The sequence below is a fragment of the Bos mutus genome, chromosome 5 (assembly GCF_027580195.1).
Source record: "Bos mutus isolate GX-2022 chromosome 5, NWIPB_WYAK_1.1, whole genome shotgun sequence".
NCBI classification, from domain to species: domain Eukaryota; kingdom Metazoa; phylum Chordata; class Mammalia; order Artiodactyla; family Bovidae; genus Bos; species Bos mutus.
Window position 1 is genome coordinate 45,838,040 of NC_091621.1, and position 18,537 is coordinate 45,856,576.

At 43.5% G+C, this 18,537-nt stretch overlaps 1 protein-coding gene and 1 pseudogene across 1 annotated transcript; both read left to right on the forward strand.

Moving 5' to 3' along the window:
* The first annotated feature begins 578 nt into the window (after window positions 1-578).
* LOC138987942 (3-hydroxyisobutyrate dehydrogenase, mitochondrial pseudogene) lies at window positions 579-4,583 on the forward strand (annotated as a pseudogene).
* A 3,693-nt stretch (window positions 4,584-8,276) lies between these two features.
* On the forward strand, window positions 8,277-11,715 carry PRR13 (proline rich 13). The gene is made up of 4 exons (XM_005902126.3): window positions 8,277-8,396; window positions 8,975-9,013; window positions 9,368-9,732; window positions 11,045-11,715. Exons 2-4 carry the CDS (start codon window positions 8,995-8,997, stop codon window positions 11,084-11,086), a joined length of 426 nt encoding a protein of 141 aa, XP_005902188.2. The 5' UTR covers window positions 8,277-8,396; window positions 8,975-8,994; the 3' UTR covers window positions 11,087-11,715.
* Window positions 11,716-18,537: the final 6,822 nt, after the last annotated feature.

Here is an 18,537-nt window from a genome sequence, read left to right on the forward strand (position 1 = left end):
CATATGTCAGTGCTCATGTCCCATGCACCCTTGCAGTCAGTGGGTGAGCTAGGGCAGCAAGGCAGCCTCCTTATAGCCCTGTGGAGTGCCTCTAGCCTCCTTACTGGAGTCGCTGGCAGGGGCCAGCCTTGCAGTGGTGTGTTCTACATCAATGGCTCCAGCTGGATTCATTGGACTAGGCAAATGGGGCATCCCATGGCAAAAAAAAATATAAATATATATATATATCCCATGGACATGGCTATCCGCTTGTTATTTATGATGTGTTTCCTGACGCATACAGAGAATTTCTAGATGCAAGTGAACAGGTAGTGTCTTCTCCAGCAGATATAGCCGGCAAGGATAGAATTATTACAATGTTGCCCACCAGTATCAATGGAATAGAAGCTTATTCTGGAGCAAATGGGATTCCAAAAAAAGCAAAGTAAGGCTCACTATTAATAGACTCTAGTACTGCTGCTGCTGCTGCTAAGTCGCTTCAGTCGTGTCCGACTCTGTGTGACCCCATAGACGGCAGCCCACCAGGCTTCCCCGTCCCTGGGATTCTCCAGGCAAGAGTACTGGAGTGGGTTGCCATTTCCTTTTCCAATGCATGAAAGTGAAAAGTGAAAGTGAAGTCACTCAGTCATGTCCGATTCTTAGTGACCCCATGGACCGCAGCCTACCAGGCTCCTCTGCCCATGGGATTTTCCAGGCAAGAGTACTGGAGTGGGGTGCCACTGCCTTCTCCGATAGTTTGGCAAGATTGGCCAAAGAAGTTGAGAAAATGGGAGCAATTTTCAGGGTTGCCCGTTTCTGGTGGTGTGGAGGCTGCTCAGTCTGGGGACCTCACGTTTATGGTGGGAGGTGTGCTGTGCCAAGTTGCTTCAGTTGTGTCCTATTCTTTGTGACCCTATGGACTGTAGTCCACCAGATTCCTCTGTCCATGGGGATTCTCTAGGCAAGAATACTGGAGCGGGGTGCCATCTTACTCCAGGGAATCTTCCTGACCCAGGGATCAATCCTGTGTCTCTTATGTCTCCAGTGTTGGTAGGTGGGTTCTCTATCAATAGTGCCACCGGAGGAGTCACAGACCAATTTGCTGCTGCCCAAGAGTTGCTGGGGAGCAAGAACTCCAATGCGCTGTATTGTGAAGCCTGTGGGCCCGGGCAGGCTCTGAGGATCTGCTACAACATACTGTTAGCTATTGGTATGATTGAAACTGCTGATGCTATGAATCTGGGAATCAGGTTAGGACCTGACCCAAAACTCTTGGCCAAAATCCTAAATGTGAGCTCAGGACAGCATTGGTAAAGTGCTGCTTATAATCCCATATCTGGGGTGATTGATGGAGTTCCCTTCCCTAATAACTATCAGGGTGGATTCAGAACAACACTCATGGTTAACGATCTAGGATTAGCACAAGACTCTAATGTTAGCACAAACACACCAATCTTTCTGGGCAGTCAAATCCATCAGATCTGTGTGGATGATGTGTGCAAAGGGCTGTTCAAAGAAAGGCTGCTTGTCCGTGTTCCAGTTTCTATGAGAAGAGGAGACATTCTGAGTCTGTCCACCTTTGGCAGTGGACACTGTTGGAAACCAAACTCTATTTCGGAACCTGTTTATCTTGCTCACTCTGCAAGTAAATAGGTCTGTTTGTTTTCAATTGTTTAGGTCAAAGTAAACCCTGGGATTTTTTTCACCCATTTTTAGCTGCTTATTCTTTTTAAATCTATTTAGCAAATATGTAATACCTGAAATTGTTTTCCCTGTAAGCCACTAATGATCCCTTGCTAACTAGCTGACTGGCTTTTTCAAAAATTTGAGAACTTCTCTGGTGGTATAAGGATCCCCCTGCCAATGCAGGGGACACGGGTTTGATCTCTGGTCGGGGAAGATCCCACATGCTGCGGAGCCACCAAGCCCATGGCCACAACTACCAAGCCTATGTGCTGCAGCTGCTGAAGCCGGTGCACCCAGAGCCTGTGCTCCACAAGAAGAGAAGCCACCACAATGAGAAGCCCGGGCACCACAACAAAGAGTAGCCCCGGCTCACCGCAACTAGAGGAGCCCGAGCGCAGGAATGAAGACCCAGGACGACCAAAAAGATAAAAGATCCCTGAGCATCTTTAAGTAAATTGTTGCATATTTCAATTACTACAATTGACAAATAAAACCTATTTTTTTCAATACAATAAAACCCATTTTAGAGGGAAGAAAAGAAACTGCTCTGAGGGAAGGAGATAGAAAAAAGGAAAGAATAGTGAATTACCACCGATGTCCCTCAGAAAGTTTGTCCCTTTTGTAGTATTCTTGCATTACTGTTGTTGTTCCATCGCTCAGTTGTGTTTGACTCTTTGTGACCCCATGGACTGCAGCACGCTGGGCTTCCCTGTCCTTCACCATCTCCCAGAGTTTGCTCAAATTCATATCCATTGAGTCAACGATGATGCATTACTGAGGTTACTGATTTATTTTCTAGGAGTTGATAAAGCAAGAGAATGCCTTGCCGTATGTTGTATAATTTGGACTCTGTTACATTTATCTTGGTGTGTCCCTCTTTACAACTCCCAATACTTAGTAAGCTTGTTTTTTATATATTTGCTTCCTTGTACATTCTTACTACATATTTTTGACTTCAAAAGTATACCTTTATAACTGTTTCAAAGCCAAGAATGATACGTGCTTTCAATAATTATTACATTATTCTAAATATAACCATATAATCTTGAATTCAAATAAATTTCTGTGCTGATAATAAAAAGAAAACATATGGTCACACAAACTTGTCCATGAATGTCCACAGCACCAAAGTACATAATAGGCAAAAATGTAAAAACAATTCAAATGTTCTTCAACTAATGAATGGATAACTAAATGTGGTATAGCCAAAGAGTGGCATACTAGTCAGTACTTCCTTCGTAAAAAGGAATGAAGATTCATACTACATCATGGGTGAACCTTGAAAATATGCTAACTGAAGCCAATCACGATAGGTCACATATACAATTTTCCATTTGTATGAAATGTTTCAGTTCAGTTCAGTTCGGTTCAGTTGCTCAGTCGTGTCCGAAATGTTTAGAATAAAACAATTTATAGCAAACATTAATTAGTGGTTGCTTAGGGCTTGAGTAAAATGAGGGAGAGGTAAGGAGACAAATGAGGATTCACTATTAATGGGTATGAAATTATTTTAAGGGGGACAAAAAAATCTTCTAAAATTAGATAATGGCGATGGTTACACAAGCTCATGAAACGCTAAAAACTATTGAACTGTACACTGTACATGGGTGAATTGTATGGTATATGAACTATATTTCAATAAAGCTACTTTAAATAAGAGATAGTTTTCAAATTTCCCCAGTGGTCCAGTGGTTAAGAATCCATCTTGCAATGAAAAGGAACCAAGTTCAACTGCTGGTGGGTGAACTAAGACCCCACATGCTGCAAGGCAACTAGGCCCACACACCGCAGCTACTGAGCCCGCAGGTTGCAACCACTGAAGCCTGTGTGTCCATAGCCTGTGCTCCACTACAGGAGCCGCTGCAATAAGAAGCCTGCGCACCAGTGAAGACGAGCCCCCGCCTGCCACACTAGAGAAAACCTGTGTGCAGCAACAAAGACCCAGTGCAACCAAAAGACAATAAATAAATGATAAATTCTAAGAGGAATCATGCCCATACAGACATACTCATAATTTCTTTCAAACTCAATGATCTTTCAAGAAAGAAAAAAATCAGATATCAGTTCAGTTCAGTCGCTCAATCGTGTCCAACTCTTTGCGACCCCATGAAGCGCAGCACGCCAGGCCTCCCTGTCCATCACCAACTCCCGGAGTTCACTCAGACTCACGTCCATCGAGTCAGTGATGCCATCCAGCCATCTCATCCTCTGCCGTCCCCTTCTCCTCCTGCCCCCAATCCCTCCCAGCATCAGAGTCTTTTCCAATGAGTCAACTCTTCGCATGAGGTGGCCAAAATACTGGAGTTTCAGCTTTAGCATCATTCCTTCCAAAGAAATCCCAGGGCTGATCTCCTTCAGAATGGACTGGTTGGATCTCCTTGCAGTCCAAGGGACTCTCAAGAGTCTTCTCCAACACCGCAGTTCAGAAGCATCAATTCTTCGGTGCTCAGCCTTCTTCACAGTCCAACTCTCACGTCCATACATGACCACAGGAAAAACCATAGCCTTGACTAGATGGACCTTTGTTGGCAAAGTAAAGTCTCTGCTTTTCAATGTGCTATCGAGGTTGGTCATAACTTTCCTTCCAAGGAGTAAGCGTCTTTTAATTTCATGGCTGCAGTCACCATCTGCAGTGATTTTGGAGCCCCCAAAAATAAAGTCTGACACTGTTTCTTCTGTTTCCCCATCTATTTCCCATGAAGTGATGGGACCAGATGCCATGATCTTCGTTTTCTGAATGTTGAGCTTTTTTTTTTTTTTTTTTAAAGTGAATGTTGAGCTTTAAGCCAACTTTTTCACTCTCCTCTTTCACTTTCATCAAGAGGCTTTTGAGTTCCTCTTCACTTTCTGCTTTAAGAGTGGTGTCATCTGTATATCTGAGGTTATTGATATTTCTCCCAGCAATCTTGATTCCAGCTTGTGTTTCTTTCAGTCCACTGTTTCTCATGATGTACTCTGCATATAAGTTAAATAAACAGGGTGACAATATACAGCCTTGACGTACTCCTTTTCCTGTTTGGAACCAGTCTGTTGTTCCATGTCCAGTTCTAACTGTTGCTTCCTGACCTGCATACAAATTTCTCAAGAGGCAGGTCAGGTGGTCTGGTATTCCCATCTCTTTCAGAATTTTCCACAGTTTATTGTGATCCACACAGTCAAAGGCTTTGGCATAGTCAATAAAGCAGAAATAGACGTTTTTCTGGAACTCTCTTGCTTCTTCCATGATCCAGCGGATGTTGGCAATTTGATCTCTGGTTCCTCTGCCTTTTCTAAAACCAGCTTGAACATCAGCAAGTTCATGGTTCACATATTGCTGAAGCCCGGCTTGGAGAATTTTGAGCATTATTTTACTAGCATGTGAGATGAGTGCAATTGTGCGGTAGTTTGAGCATTCTTTGGCTTTAAAATAAAGTTCCAATTCATCTTAAATACTTAGTACAAGCCTGATATAAAAATATATCAAAATGTACTATGGTTATGCAAAACATAGTATTGTATGTAAAGTGTATTTCAATAAAATATATAGCAAAAACTTTTAATTAAAAAATTAAAATCTATCAATTTTTGTTCAAGATGATAAACTCAGCATAAGATATATCTTCATATTTTTGTACCTTGCAAATTGGGGGTGTAATATTTTCATTATGGTTTGGTTTAAAGTATTTCATTTCCATACTATTTTATTCTTTGACTCAGAGTTATTTGGAAGACTTTTGCCTTTTTAACTTCCAAATATATGTTTGTTTTGTTGAATGCACACAAGCTCATGTGTCCAACACACAGTGAAGGCCAAACAAACCAGAACATTGGAGTTTGGAACAGAGAAAGGTATGTTGCTGAACTGAGCAAGGAGAATTGGTGGTTAGTGTTCAAAAAACCCAAACTTTTGTGATAGTTTTTGGAGAGGAGTTTTTATAAGCAAAATTGGGGGCTAGGCCTCCAGGGCACATGACTTTCTTCTGATTGGTTGGTGGTGAGGTAAAAGGATGGTATTACATGAATGTTGTGCTCAGAAGGAAGTTACCATTCTTTACCTGGTTGCGGGGCTTTTTCCCACAGAAAAACTAAAAAATAAATTGTTATGTATTTCCCTTGAGGAGAAAGCAGGGCTCTGCTCTATGACTGCACTATTGTTTTTTAACAGTTCCTCCTTTGCTTCTGCATTCTCTCTCTTCCCTGACTAGTAACTATTTGAATCTGCCCTTTGGAATTCAGGGACAGTCTAGGAAGCTGAGGGCTTCCCAGGTGGCACTAGTGGTAAAGAACCCACCTGCCAGTGCAGGAGGCATAAGAGATGCAGGTTCGATCCCTGGATTGGGAAGATTCCCTGGAGGAGGGCACAGCAACCCACTCCAATATTCTTGCCTGGAGAACCCATGAACAGAGGAGCCTGGAGGGCTACAGTCCATACGATCTTGACAGAAGTGATTTAGCACGCATGCTAAGAAGATGAATCCGTTTTCCTACAAACAAGAAAAGGGGACCAGGAAAAGGCTTGTGGGGCCTTCACGGGTACACGTGAAGGCCCCACAGGGCCCTGCTCAGTTTCATTTGTATTTATATTTTACACTGTGGTCAAAGAATACAGTATGTATTACACAATTCTCAAGTTTCAATTACATTCCTTGAGACCGATTTTTATAAATGTTTTATGTACACTTAAAAGGGATAAGTAGTTTTTACTTTGGGTGAATGGTTCTACATGTTTATTAAATCAAGCTTGTTAAGTGGGTTACTAAAAAAAAAAAAAAAAATTGAGGCCATTGCAGCAGTCCAGTTAAGAGATGATGGTAGGCTAGGAGCAGAGAAGATGGAGAGAAGTATAGAGATTCCAGATTTATTTGGGAAACAAAACAGATCCTTCCTGATGTTGGAGGGGGATGGGAGGAATGTGGAGAGAGCCATTAAGGATGACTTTCTTGGTTTCTGGTTTATGCAATTTGCCAGATGGCAGATATATGAAATTAAAAAAAATTTTTTTTTTAAGTTCTACCAGTTTATTGCCAGCAACCCATCTCCCTCCACCCTCATGCATGCATGCTCAGTCATGTAACCCCATGGACTGCAGCCCGCCAGGTTCCTCAGTCCATGGACTTTTCCAGGCAAGAATACTGGAGTGGGTTGCCAAGGTATATGAAATTGAGATAGGGAATTCTAGGAGAGATTAGACATTTATATTTCCCCCAAGAATGTTTCTTTGCTTTCTATGGGGGCTAAGAGGGCAGTGGCAAATATTGAGGCTATGGGTGAGAGCATCTCCCTGCCATTCCTTAAGCCCTCTGTGTATGTATGTGTATCTGTACAACACATCACAGTACAGTAAGTCCCCTATGGAAGAATGAGTTCCATTCCAAGAGTGTGTTCTTAAGTCCAATTAGTTTGTAAGTTCAACGAAGTTAGCCTGGTTACCTAACTAATTTTGGCTATTTAGGCTAACACAATAGGCTATATAGTTGTTCTTCGGTTGCTAAGTCACGTCCACTCTTTGTGACCCCACAGACTGCAGCACACCAGGCTTCCCTGTCCTTTACTATCTCCTGGAGTTTGCTCAAACTCATGTCCATTGAGTCGGTGATGTCATCCAACATCTTGTCCTCTGTCGTCCCCTTCTCCTCCTGCCTTCCATCCTTCCCAGCATCAGGGTGTCTTCCAATGAGTCGGCTCTTCACATCAGGTGGCCACAGTATTTCAGCTTCAGCATCAGTCCTTTCAATGAATATTCAAGGTTGATTTCCTGTAGGATTGACTGGTTTGATCTCTTTGCAGTCCAAGGGACTCTCAAGAGTCTTCTGTAGGACCACAACTGGAAAACATCAATTCTTCAGCCTTCTTTATGGTCCAACTCTCACATCCATACATGACTATTGGAAAAACCATAGCTTTGACCATATGGGACCTGAGTTAGCAGAGTGATGTCTCTGTACTGTAATAGGTTTATAATACTTTTCACACAAATAATACATACAAAAAATAAGGAAAATAAATTTAATCTTAAAGTACGTTGAAAATTATAGTAGTACAGTACAGCTGGCATACAGTAGTGGTAGTAGCTGGCATACAATAGTACAGCAGCTGACATACAGGAGCTGGCATCAACAGAACAGGGAAGAAAAATTACTGACTGGAGGAGGGAGAAGAGGTGGCCGAGGGTAGAGCGGAGGGATTCGTCAGCAATAGGAGACAGAGGGCAAGCTGCATGTGACAATGTACGCCAGACGCGTGAACCAACTTACCTAATTGGACACGTGAACACACGCACATTCTCATCTTCGAAAGTTCATAACTTGAACGTAAATTCATATTGGAAGGGTGTGGCATCCCCTAGACGAACAGCTCAGAAGTCAAGGGTCGAATTTCCTCTAGGCACTTGGGGACCTCGCCCTGAAACTGCCCAGCCCTCTCCTAGCTCGTTTCTCTGAGCCCCGCCCACGGGGATTTCCGGCTGCCCTTTTGCACCCGCCTCTCCCTGAAGCCCTTGGCTCCGCCCCTACTGCCGCCGTTGCCTTCTAGCCTAGAGAGGGAATGGAGTGATTGACGAGTACGTTCTCCAATCCTAACGCAGAATGAACACATATTACCAATTAGACGGTAGCAGGGGCGGATGCTGAAGCCTACGGTGGGAGGGTTACCAGGAAGTGAGTAGAGGCTAAGAAGGACAAGTCCGCCCAGGCAGTGGTCTAAGGGTGACCGGACATCTAGAAACCCCAGTCTCCTTCTTTCTCCATTCCTGGGTGAGGAGTCCCTTCGCAGCTGGGAGTCAGGATCTTTATTTGCCCTTTTGAATGGCGTGGGGGAGGGGGTGTGTCTACTATGTAAGCAACTCCTTTCGCCTCAAGTCAGGTCCTTCTCTTAGCCTGAGGTGGGGGTCTTGTCCCCCGTCTCTCTCCGCCGGGAGCGGTAAAGTGTTTAAGGTCTTTGCGCAGCCTCTGGGTGGTTAAAGTCTTCCGGACTCGGTCATGGAAAGGCAGATGAGTTTATAGGGAGTTTAGGTTTAGGGAGATTGGCGAACTCAGCCTCTCTCCCGACAGGAGAGAGGAGTTAGAAGCCTCCTGCCGCGGCCAGAACTAGTGGAAGGTGGAGGGGCTCTGGGAGCTAGGTTCCTGTGGCTAGGGAACTAGGGATAGAATTAGGTATTGGAGGCGAAAGAATGTGTGGAAAGAAACATTTCTTCCGTGGAGGTCGTGGAAGTTCTCTAAGGGACTGCATAGAGTGGAGCCGAAGTCGTTGGAGTTGGGCCTGGGGCTTGGTCTCTAAAACCCCCACCCACTTGTGGGCCATCAGCTGTTTGCCTTCATTTCTTTCTCCTCAGGCTGAAGGAAACATCTGAACATGTGGAATCCCAATGCCGGTAGGTGTTTGGGGGATCGCTTCTCTCGCCCCAACCCCTTTTCAGATGGGCCACACCAGGGGGTTTCTGCGTCAGTTTCTCCTCCTCCTCTCCATTAACCCGCAAAAGCAAAGTCCTTAGTCGCTGACCCATCTTCTCGTCTTTCCCTAGAGTTCACTGTCTCCATTTCTCCCCTGCCCTGCCAGGGCCCTTCCCTTTTCTCTCTCTTCTGTTAAGTTTGCCTCCCCTTCCCTTCATTCTCTTTCCTCACCTTCCCATTTGCCTTTAACTACTGAGTGATTCTTTTTGTTGTTGTTTGTTGTCAGAGGCTCTGGGCAGTTGTAATCGTAATTTATTCTTTGTTTCTTCCACCAGGGCAGCCAGGACCATATCCACACCCCCCTAACGCTGGGTATCCTGGAGGTTGCAATCCTGCCCATCCACCACCTGCCAACCCTCCCTTTCCTCCAGGCCCCTTTCCCACTCCCCCAGGAGCACCCCAGGGGAATCCAGCCTTTCCCCCTGGTGGGCCCTGTCATCCTGTGCCACAGCCAGGATATCCAGGATGCCAGCCCTCAGGTCCCTACCCACCTCCATACCCACCACCTGGCCCTGGCATGTGTCCTGTGAATCCATTGGTTCCTGGTATAGTGGGACCAGGAATAGTGATTGACAAGAAGGTGCACAAGAAAATGAAGAAAGCTCATAAAAAGAAGCAGAAACACCATAAGCATGGCAAGGTAAGTGCCCCTGGAGCCTGGCTGGGAAGGGGTGCCCCTTCAAAGGGACTAAGGAGGCAGGGGAGGGCAAGGAATGGAGGTTTGAAGTCTGAGGATGTGGGACAGTAACTGTGTAAAGGATTCCCACTGGGAAGAATCTGATAAACCTAAAAATTTTTATTAGGCTTATTAGGCCTTCTATCTGGGAGGTGCTAGGCTGAGCCACAGAATGGATGTCAGCATCAAAAGTCTTTCTAGTTTGCCTTTCTCTTCCTAGAACTCCCCACCCCACCCGCACCCCATGCTTGTTTTAGCAAGTTGGAGACACCCACTGAGGTGGTCAAACATCAAGTAATAGAGTCAGTCCTTTGACAAAGCAATGTCTTATATAATGATTAATTTGTAATAATTTGGCCCTAGGTCCTGGAGTTTCTTTTTCTCCTTCAGTGTTCTCAGGGTGTTGTGTTAGTTACATGGGCCCCATTGTCCTACTGTTCAGTAGGGAAACTGAGTTCGAGAGCAGTCAGTGACTCTCAGCCTCTAATAAAACCTGAGTTTCATGCTCAGCCGCAAGGCTAAATATCTTCACTCCAGAGGACTGTTCATTAGCAAGAGTAAAAGTAGCTCTCAGGAAAACTCTGGAAGGAGTGAACCAACCCTGATCTTGAGGAGGCCTTAATTTACATTTTTCTGCCCAATATTTATTTGCCTTATGGCTTTGGATGCTAATTCTAGTTCTTCATCTTTGGTAGAAGACTGAGGAGGAGGAAAAGTGAGCTTGAATGGAGACACTCAAAAATGTTTTTGATGACAGTTTTGATGGGAGTATACATGTAAAGAACCTTGACTAGGACTCTCCCAGCCTCCTCTCCCACCTTCCTCACTTTCTCCCAGTTGGGACTTAGGAAAAAGTAGAAATAGATGCACACATAGCTACTGGTTCTACTCACTTTTCTTAGTCTCATAGCCACTAGGAATGTCCATGCAGCTAATAAATACTATAAGGGACCAGCTGTTTCCTTGTATAATTCTACTCTAGTGCCTATAATTTATTCCTTGCCTAGGCCTTGGCTCAGGTAAAGAAAATTGGGAACTTTCTCCAAATGCAGTATGTTAAATTCTGTGCAATGATTTAGGATGGTTTCATCCATTCCTGTATGCTCACTGCTGAAGGAAATCCTTGCTTTTGCTGTTTAAGGGACAGTCGAGTTGAAGACTCCTGACCTTAGAAAGCAGAGGGCACTGGGGTGGAGGTATAGGGCACCAAAGAATGTCCCACGAAGTAACAAAAGTCATTTGGATCTGATGTATCCTTTCCCCTTTCCCCTTGCAGCATTCCTCCTCCTCCTCCTCTTCCAGCAGTGACTCTGACTGAATACAGGGCCTGGACCCTTCCCTCAAGTCTCTCCAGTTCAGCTCTCCCATCAAGCTTCAGATGCCATCTTGTACTGGGGGAAATTAACTCTTGCTACCCCTTCCCCCCACCCCTGCAATCTAAGCCTTATTCTGCTGTTCAGCATTAACTAGCTAGGACAAATCGGAAAAGAATTGCCATGGGCTAACAAAAGCCATCTTCTCACTGCTTGGATAGAACTTTTAGCTGATGGGTTTGATAGAACTGTTTTTTGAAGATGGTAAGATTTGAGCTAAAATACTAAAGACAAGTCTAAGATCTGTAAAATGTGATTTTTGTTTTTTTTACTTTCTTTTGTAATACTTATGATTGAGGAGATGCTGTGGACATTGAGTTATGGAAAGGAAAAACGACCTGTACCTTTCTTATAATTGTAGCATGCTTGGGTGATTCAGTGGCAAATAAACATTTCCCAGCAGGCCTCTTATTGGTGGTGCTCACTGCAAGGCTGATGGCAGGTCGAGTCTATTTGGTGGATGAGCCCTGACTGCCATTTTGAAAACTAATCTCTCTTCTCTCACTCAGTATGCTGTCTCAGGCCCTCCTCCCACTCTCCAACTCTCAGTCCAAATAAAGCTGTTTCTCCTGGTTTCTGTTCACCTGTATCATTACCTTGGTTAGCACCTTCTGCTAGTTCTGCCCTAAAAAAAAGGATAGATTTATCAAGTGGATGGTGGAGAGGAGCTGGGAAAGGCATGTGCTTAGGAACAGGGTCTAAAGCTCCACAGCATGTTTGGGAATCACAGGTATCCATCCCAGTGGGGCTAGATTAGTTCCCTGCTGCCAAGTCGCTTCAGTCGTGTCCGACTCTGTGTGACCCCATGGACTGCAGCCTACCAGGCTTCTCTGTCCATGGGATTCTCCAGGCAAGAACACTGGAGTAGGTTGCCATTTCCTTCTCCAGATTAGTTCCCTAGAAAGTGTTTATTGAGGAAATACTGTGTTCTGGTGCTGAAGGTACAAAGATTTAGAATAACACAGTCTCTGCCCTTCATGGCCTTTGAGAGCTAATGAAGCAGATAGTCATGTGAATATATGAATGGGTTATTATAATATTGTAGAAGTGAATAAGACAGGGATCAAGCAGTTGGGGAGCAAAGAAGGAGTGACAATGCCACTGGGAAATAAGTGAGGTCCTGGCTGGGCCTCAGGATGCATAGGGGTTTCCCTGTTATAAATTACAAAAGCTAACACCCAGCATTCATTATGCCCCAGGACTAAGAGCTTTGCATTTATAACTTGTGTTCATCTTCATGGCAGCTCTATGAGGTAGGTACTACTGTTCCCATTTTGAGGAAGAAGAAAACTTCAGTCAGGATTTGAACTTGGGCAGTGTGGGTCCTGTGTCTGTGCTTGTAACCCAGTGGGTTTCCAGCAGAAGAAGCAGTTTTGTAGAGGCAAAGATTTGTAAAAAGGTGAAGGATGGACGTTCAGGAATTCCTGAGCCGGAGATACCATACCAGAGCCTGATAGCAGGAAGGAGTGGACCTGAGCGATGTTTCTTAGGTGGAACCCACAGGGTTTAGGGATTTAAGTGTGGGACTTGAACAGGAAAGTTGTGTTTTCAGTTGACTGGGTTTCATCTATGACTTGTCCTGGGGGTGAGATATATGAAGTCCATGCTTAAATATATTAGATCTAGCTTCTAATTTTATTAGGAAATCCAAGACCAAGCTGGAGAAGGAAATGGCAACCCACTCCAGTATTCTTGCCTGGAAAATTCCATGGACAGAGGAGCCTGGCGGGCTACAGTCCATGGGGTCACAAAGAGTCAGACAGGACTGAGCGATTGAGCACCAAGACCTGTTTTCCAATGTCCTAATTTTGGGGCCATTTTAGAATCTTAGGATTTTCTTCCTCTGTAACACTGTTTTCATTTATTTATTAGCTTTTCCTTTTCCAGGAGGAGAAGGGAAAGGTGGGCATAAGGGGGTTGTGAGGTGAAAGAAAAACTGTTGAAAAATAACCACAAATTAAGGAGAGACAATGTGAGATGGCTCAAGGGAGAGAACACAAAGAGAAACAAGTTAGGGAGAAAATTCACCCACCTCCTTGCCCAGTTTTAATCATAAACAGCCCATTTCCCCTTCCTGCCTTTTCTTTTTCTAACAGCACCTTGCTATTTTGCTATCCTTGTTTCTTCAAAAGTCCATTAACTTTTTGAAAGCTACAAGTAATACATGTACCTGGGGTGGGGGAGGGGGTGCGGAATGTAACATTTCTAATAGGATGTTCAGCAGAAAAGTAAGGTTCTCCTCATAGCAGATTTCTAGTTTACTCCCCAAAGGCAACTATGACTACTAAATTATTTTGTGAACTTTCAGAGCTGTTCTGCACATAAGTAAACATCCTGTTTCTACCTTACATGGTTCCTATTGCGTCTAGCCCACTTTATATCAAATGAGAGCCCTGTTTTGGATCTATTTTCCCATTTAATTATCTATTGGAGTTGATTCCATATCAGTGTGTGTGTGTAACATTGTTTTTAATAGCATTTTATTCAACCTTTTTTTTTTGCTGGAATTTAAAAATGTTTCCATCTTTGCTATACACTTAACTGCTGTGGGAAATTTCGGTATGTATATCTTTGCCAGAGGTTGGAACATTGGTTGTACATGGCTATTTCTGGCTATGGACTTTTTTTTTTTTTTTTTTTAGGGACTACTTTGTTAATTATCAGACCTTTTCAATAAAGGTTTAGATTTCACGTTTCTGAAGACAGAAATTTCTGAACCACTACTGATCCTTCCTTATAGATGGATTCTATACTCTCCAGGGGCTTCCCAGGTGGCACAAGTGGTAAAGAACCCGCCTGCCAATGCAGGAGATGTAAGAGGCTTGGGTTCAATCCCCTGGAGGAGGTTAGGGCAACCCACTCCAGTATTCTTGCCTGGAGAATCCCATGGACGGAGGAGCCTGGTGGGCTACAGTCCATAGGGTCGCAAAGAATCGGACACGACTGAAGCGACTCAGCAGGCAGGCATGCGTGCTCTCCAGTCTTAATCCTCCTTTCAGCCTCCTGTTGCCTTTCTTCAGGCAAGTTACGTTAGTTGTCTGGCTCTCTGGAGCATTGGGTTGGCGCGCCCTATTTTGTGCATCAGTGTAAGACTCCAAAGATAGTGGTTCTCAAATGTTTTTATTTTATGCCCCATGTCCATGAGAGGATCTGGAGTTCTACCATTCTGTCCTTACTAGAAACTGAGTATAGTAAGAGTTCCACACAATTAATTGAAAATGGGAAAGGATAGGAAACCCATTAAATCTGAAATGCAAATTGACACTTCAACTTTGAGGACTGTAAGTCATGGGACGAATCATCAATTTGCTGTCTTTCTGGAATCATTTCCCTGTATCAGGGTGTTTTGTAGTCATAGACAAGTTCATTCTCTTGACTAGTTTGGTTCTCCTTCTGAGAAGAATTTATTAATTCATAAAACCATTGAATATTGTTATTGGCTGCATCTTTTTCAAAGCTGGCTGCAACTGTTGGCTGGCCCCTGCCCAGAAGCAGTATTTGCTCTGCTCTTTACTTGTGTTAAACTACAGACTCCTTTTTATTTCTCACACTGTTCCTAATGCCTACCTATCATTTGGAGGGTGGCAGCAAAGATGTTGGAGTCCCCAAGCTTTATTTTCCACTTCAGAAAGCTATCTCTCTTCAGATAACTCCACTGAATTGAAGTTGCCCAATAAAACCTGATGAATATAAAGGCCAGAACTGACACCCAAAGAACTTGAACGTGGGTAAACAATAACCCAATAGTAGCTGTCTCTTTCAATAGCCTTTTTAAAAATTTCGTTTTGTTCTCTTTCAGAGTTCTTCTCTATTTTTTGAACAAAAGTTTTAATGTGGAAACTTACAGATATGTATGTAGGGAAAGCAGATTTCCCATAACCTAGCTCCAGTAATTATTAACAGTTTGTTCATCTTTTTTTGTTTGGTTTTGGTGTGTGTGTGTGTGTGTGTGTGTATTTCACACACCCCAACGAGGGATAAATCCTGAAACCCCTGCAGTGGAAGCACAGAGACTTTTTTTTAAGCATTTAAAGAATATGACCCAGCAGTACCTCGCTTTATTTATTCGTTTATTTGGCTGTGCTGGGTTGTAGTTGGTGGCCCATGGGTTCTTTGTTGCCACACACAGGATCTTCCTTGTGGCATGTGGGATCTAGTTCCCTGACTAGGGATGAAACCTGGGCCCCCTGGGAGCGTGGAGTCTTAGCCACTGGACTGGACCACCAGGGAAGTCCCACACTTTGCCAATCTTGTTCCATTCCACATCATATTTTTCCCAATTTTTATTATGAAAATTATTATTATTATTGTTATTTTTGGGCATGCCACACAACTTGTAGGATTTTAGTTCCTCAACCAGGGATTGAACCTGGGCCACAGCAGTGAAGGTGCAGTCCTAGTCACTGGAGTGAAAGGGGATTCCCTGAAAATTATTTTTTAAAAGTCTGAAGAACAGTACAATCATCACCTATAAACCTACCATCTATACTCAACAACTGTCAACATTTTTACCAAATTTGCTTTATTGATTTAATCATGTGAAATATTTGAATCTGTTCCCATGCATCACGACACTTCACTTTAAATAGTTCATTATGTACCTCTTAGAACAGCATTTCTCTTGGATAGCCATAATTCCATTACCACACTTAAGAAAATTAACAATACCTCCTAATATTAGCTAATATTCATGTCTGAATTTCCTCCGCTGTCTCCAAAATGTCTTACATAGCTATAAAAAAACAAACCAGAATCCAAACAAGATCCACACGTTATATTTGATTATTATTGTCTTTTGAATTTATCCTCTCTTTCATCCCGCTCTGTTCTATTAAATTTTCATTTTGATGAGAACAGGCTAGTTGTCTTGTTGAATGTGTTGGATTCTGGATTTGCTGATTATCTCCATGATGTGTTTAACTTTTTCCTTGGTCCCTTGTAAATTTCCTGTAAATTGCAAGTTGGGTCTGAAGGTTTAATTCGATTAAGATTAAACACTTGAGAAGAATACTTAATAGATGATGCTATGTACTTACTGCATCTCATCAAGGACTATGTCAGAGTTGTACTATTAGTGATACAAGGTTTGATCACTTGGATAAAGTGGTGACCTATCTGATCTTTCCATTTAAAACTTTTGGGTTCCTTTCTTTTCTTTTCTTTTTTTGGCAAATAATCATGTGGTGATATTTGTCACCAGGTTTGTTCCCTTTTCCCTAACACATTTTCCCTTAAAGCTTTGATGATTGATGACACTTGCTTAAGTCAATTATTTCATTTTGGGTTGGAGAATGAATGATTTTCTAATTTTTAAATGTCTCTACATTCATTATATGGAATTCTAGAAAAAAAGTTTTCCCTTGTGGACTAAAGATGAACTACAGTTCTTCCTAAAAGAAAAAGTTCTTCTTTCATTTTAATTACCAATTTTCAGAGTAAAGAGGTGGTGTAAAAGTGACCTCCAAGGTGGCAAGTTAGCTTTTTTTCCTATTTGTATTACTATAGACTAGGGGTTTGTCCCAGTAGTCTCTTCTCACACATCCCATTTTCCTGTCTGGTTTATCCATGACGATTGCCAAGTCTCTCCACACTTAAACGTCTGGGCTTTCGAACCAGCCCGCTAGGGGTCACTAGTTTCCTCCCTGCCCCCACGCTGCCGCTCTATCATGCTCTTCGCCATTTGCTACCGGTTGTTCTCTCGCTGGTGCCAACGCTGTCCACGGAGCCGCTCTAGGCTGTTGGGAGGCCGTCCGCATTGCGTGGGGAAGATTTGGACGACACAGTCGCCTCGCCGGTCCCCGGGGCAGCTAGCGCTTCCAGGGTCGGAGGGTGCGCGGGGTTGAAAGCGGGCCGCTCCGCCCCGTCCCCCTCCCAGACCAGCAGAGGCAGCAGCCAGAGCAGCCGCAGCCTGCGCCCTCTCCCGCCTGCCCTTCACTCGCCCCGGGGTCTCTTTCCCCCTTCCTCCTCCTTCTCCTCCTCCTCCACCCCCTCCCCTTCCTCCTCCGCCCACCCCTATTGTTCCGCCCCGGCCTCCCGCACTTCCCCTTCCCGCCCGCTCCCCTTTGTCCCTCAGTCGCCTTGCGCCTGCAGGTAAGCTTCAAATTTTTCCCTCCGCCCGCGGCTATGGCTCTGTTTCTACGGATTTTTTTTTCAGCAATTATATTCTGAAAATGGGGGAATGAGGTTCTTTGGGGATGCAAAGCCCTTCTTTTAAGTAATCACATACTTGAGGTAGCCATGGGGCAGCTTGCTATATACAGGATGGTCTGGCAGCCACTTAACACTTTTAGGATGTTTAGGATACAGCTTTGTGTTACAGCAAAGTTGAAAAGGTGGCTGGTTTTGTGAAGGAGGAAGACTGGCTGTAGGAGAGATCATTGATGTTGTTTTGAAGAGGTGGCTACTAAAAATGTCACTGGAGAAATTTCACCACTTTGGGGAGGTCCTTTTCAAAACTAACACTGTTAGGTCCTAAGGAAGCATTGTAGGCTGATGTATATTCAAAAGCATTCTTTATCAGTTAAAGCAGAAATGTTAGTAACATTGCTTTAGTGCTTACGTGGGGAAAGGGCCTCAGTAGGAAAGTCTCATTACTGCTCTTGCTTAAAACAACCACACAATAAATTTTTAGAGATACCAGCTATCATTTTGATTGTTTCCTTTGGAAGAAAATTTAAGATTAAATAATTTGAATAAAGACTTGAGTAGTAACAGGTTAATGCGGAAACAGGTAAATTCAGATCTTGAGTGACTATCAAGTTTGGTTGGGAAAAGACGACTCAGGCTGCACTTAATGTATTGAGTCATTTCCCAAAGGGGAATGTGGAACCCAGCTTGCATAGAAGGCATTTCAGATAATGCCTTTTTCAGTGAGGTTGTTGATTTAAATCTTTTAAAAAGTATTTGGTGATGTGTATTCACATTCAGAATTTTAAGGTGAAGATACATCTTAATTTTTTTAACCTAAAAATTGCTGCCAATAAAAACATTTACATGTGTCCTTTGTAGCTTTCAACCTGAATGGCTTCATAATAGGGAAGCCAAAGTCATAGCCCTCAGTGTATAGTTAGCTTGAGGTTTGCCCTCATGATTTCCAGGTGTTTCTGTATTCTTTGGAAGCTTATTCTGCTAAAGGACAACTGGTGCAGGTTCAGCAGTTCCCCTTAGAACCATTGCCAATTGAAGGAATCTTTCACATCCTGAGAGTCAGCGGAAACCCTATCATTAATGAGAGTAGACTGGAAAGTTGCTTTATATACTTTGTAACAGAATCTGAGCTGTTAATGCAGTGTGCTGGATGTATACAAGCCTGCCGACTGATACACTGTCATTTAAGGAAAAGAGTCAGCTAGAAAACATTGATAATGACTAAAGTAACATTGGGAAATATTTCTAT

Excerpts from the sequence above, each read along its gene's own strand:
- PRR13 (XM_005902126.3), top strand. Across the intron at positions 9,733-11,044 it reads AACACCATAAGCATGGCAAG|CATTCCTCCTCCTCCTCCTC; the intron begins GTAAGTGCCCCT and ends TTCCCCTTGCAG.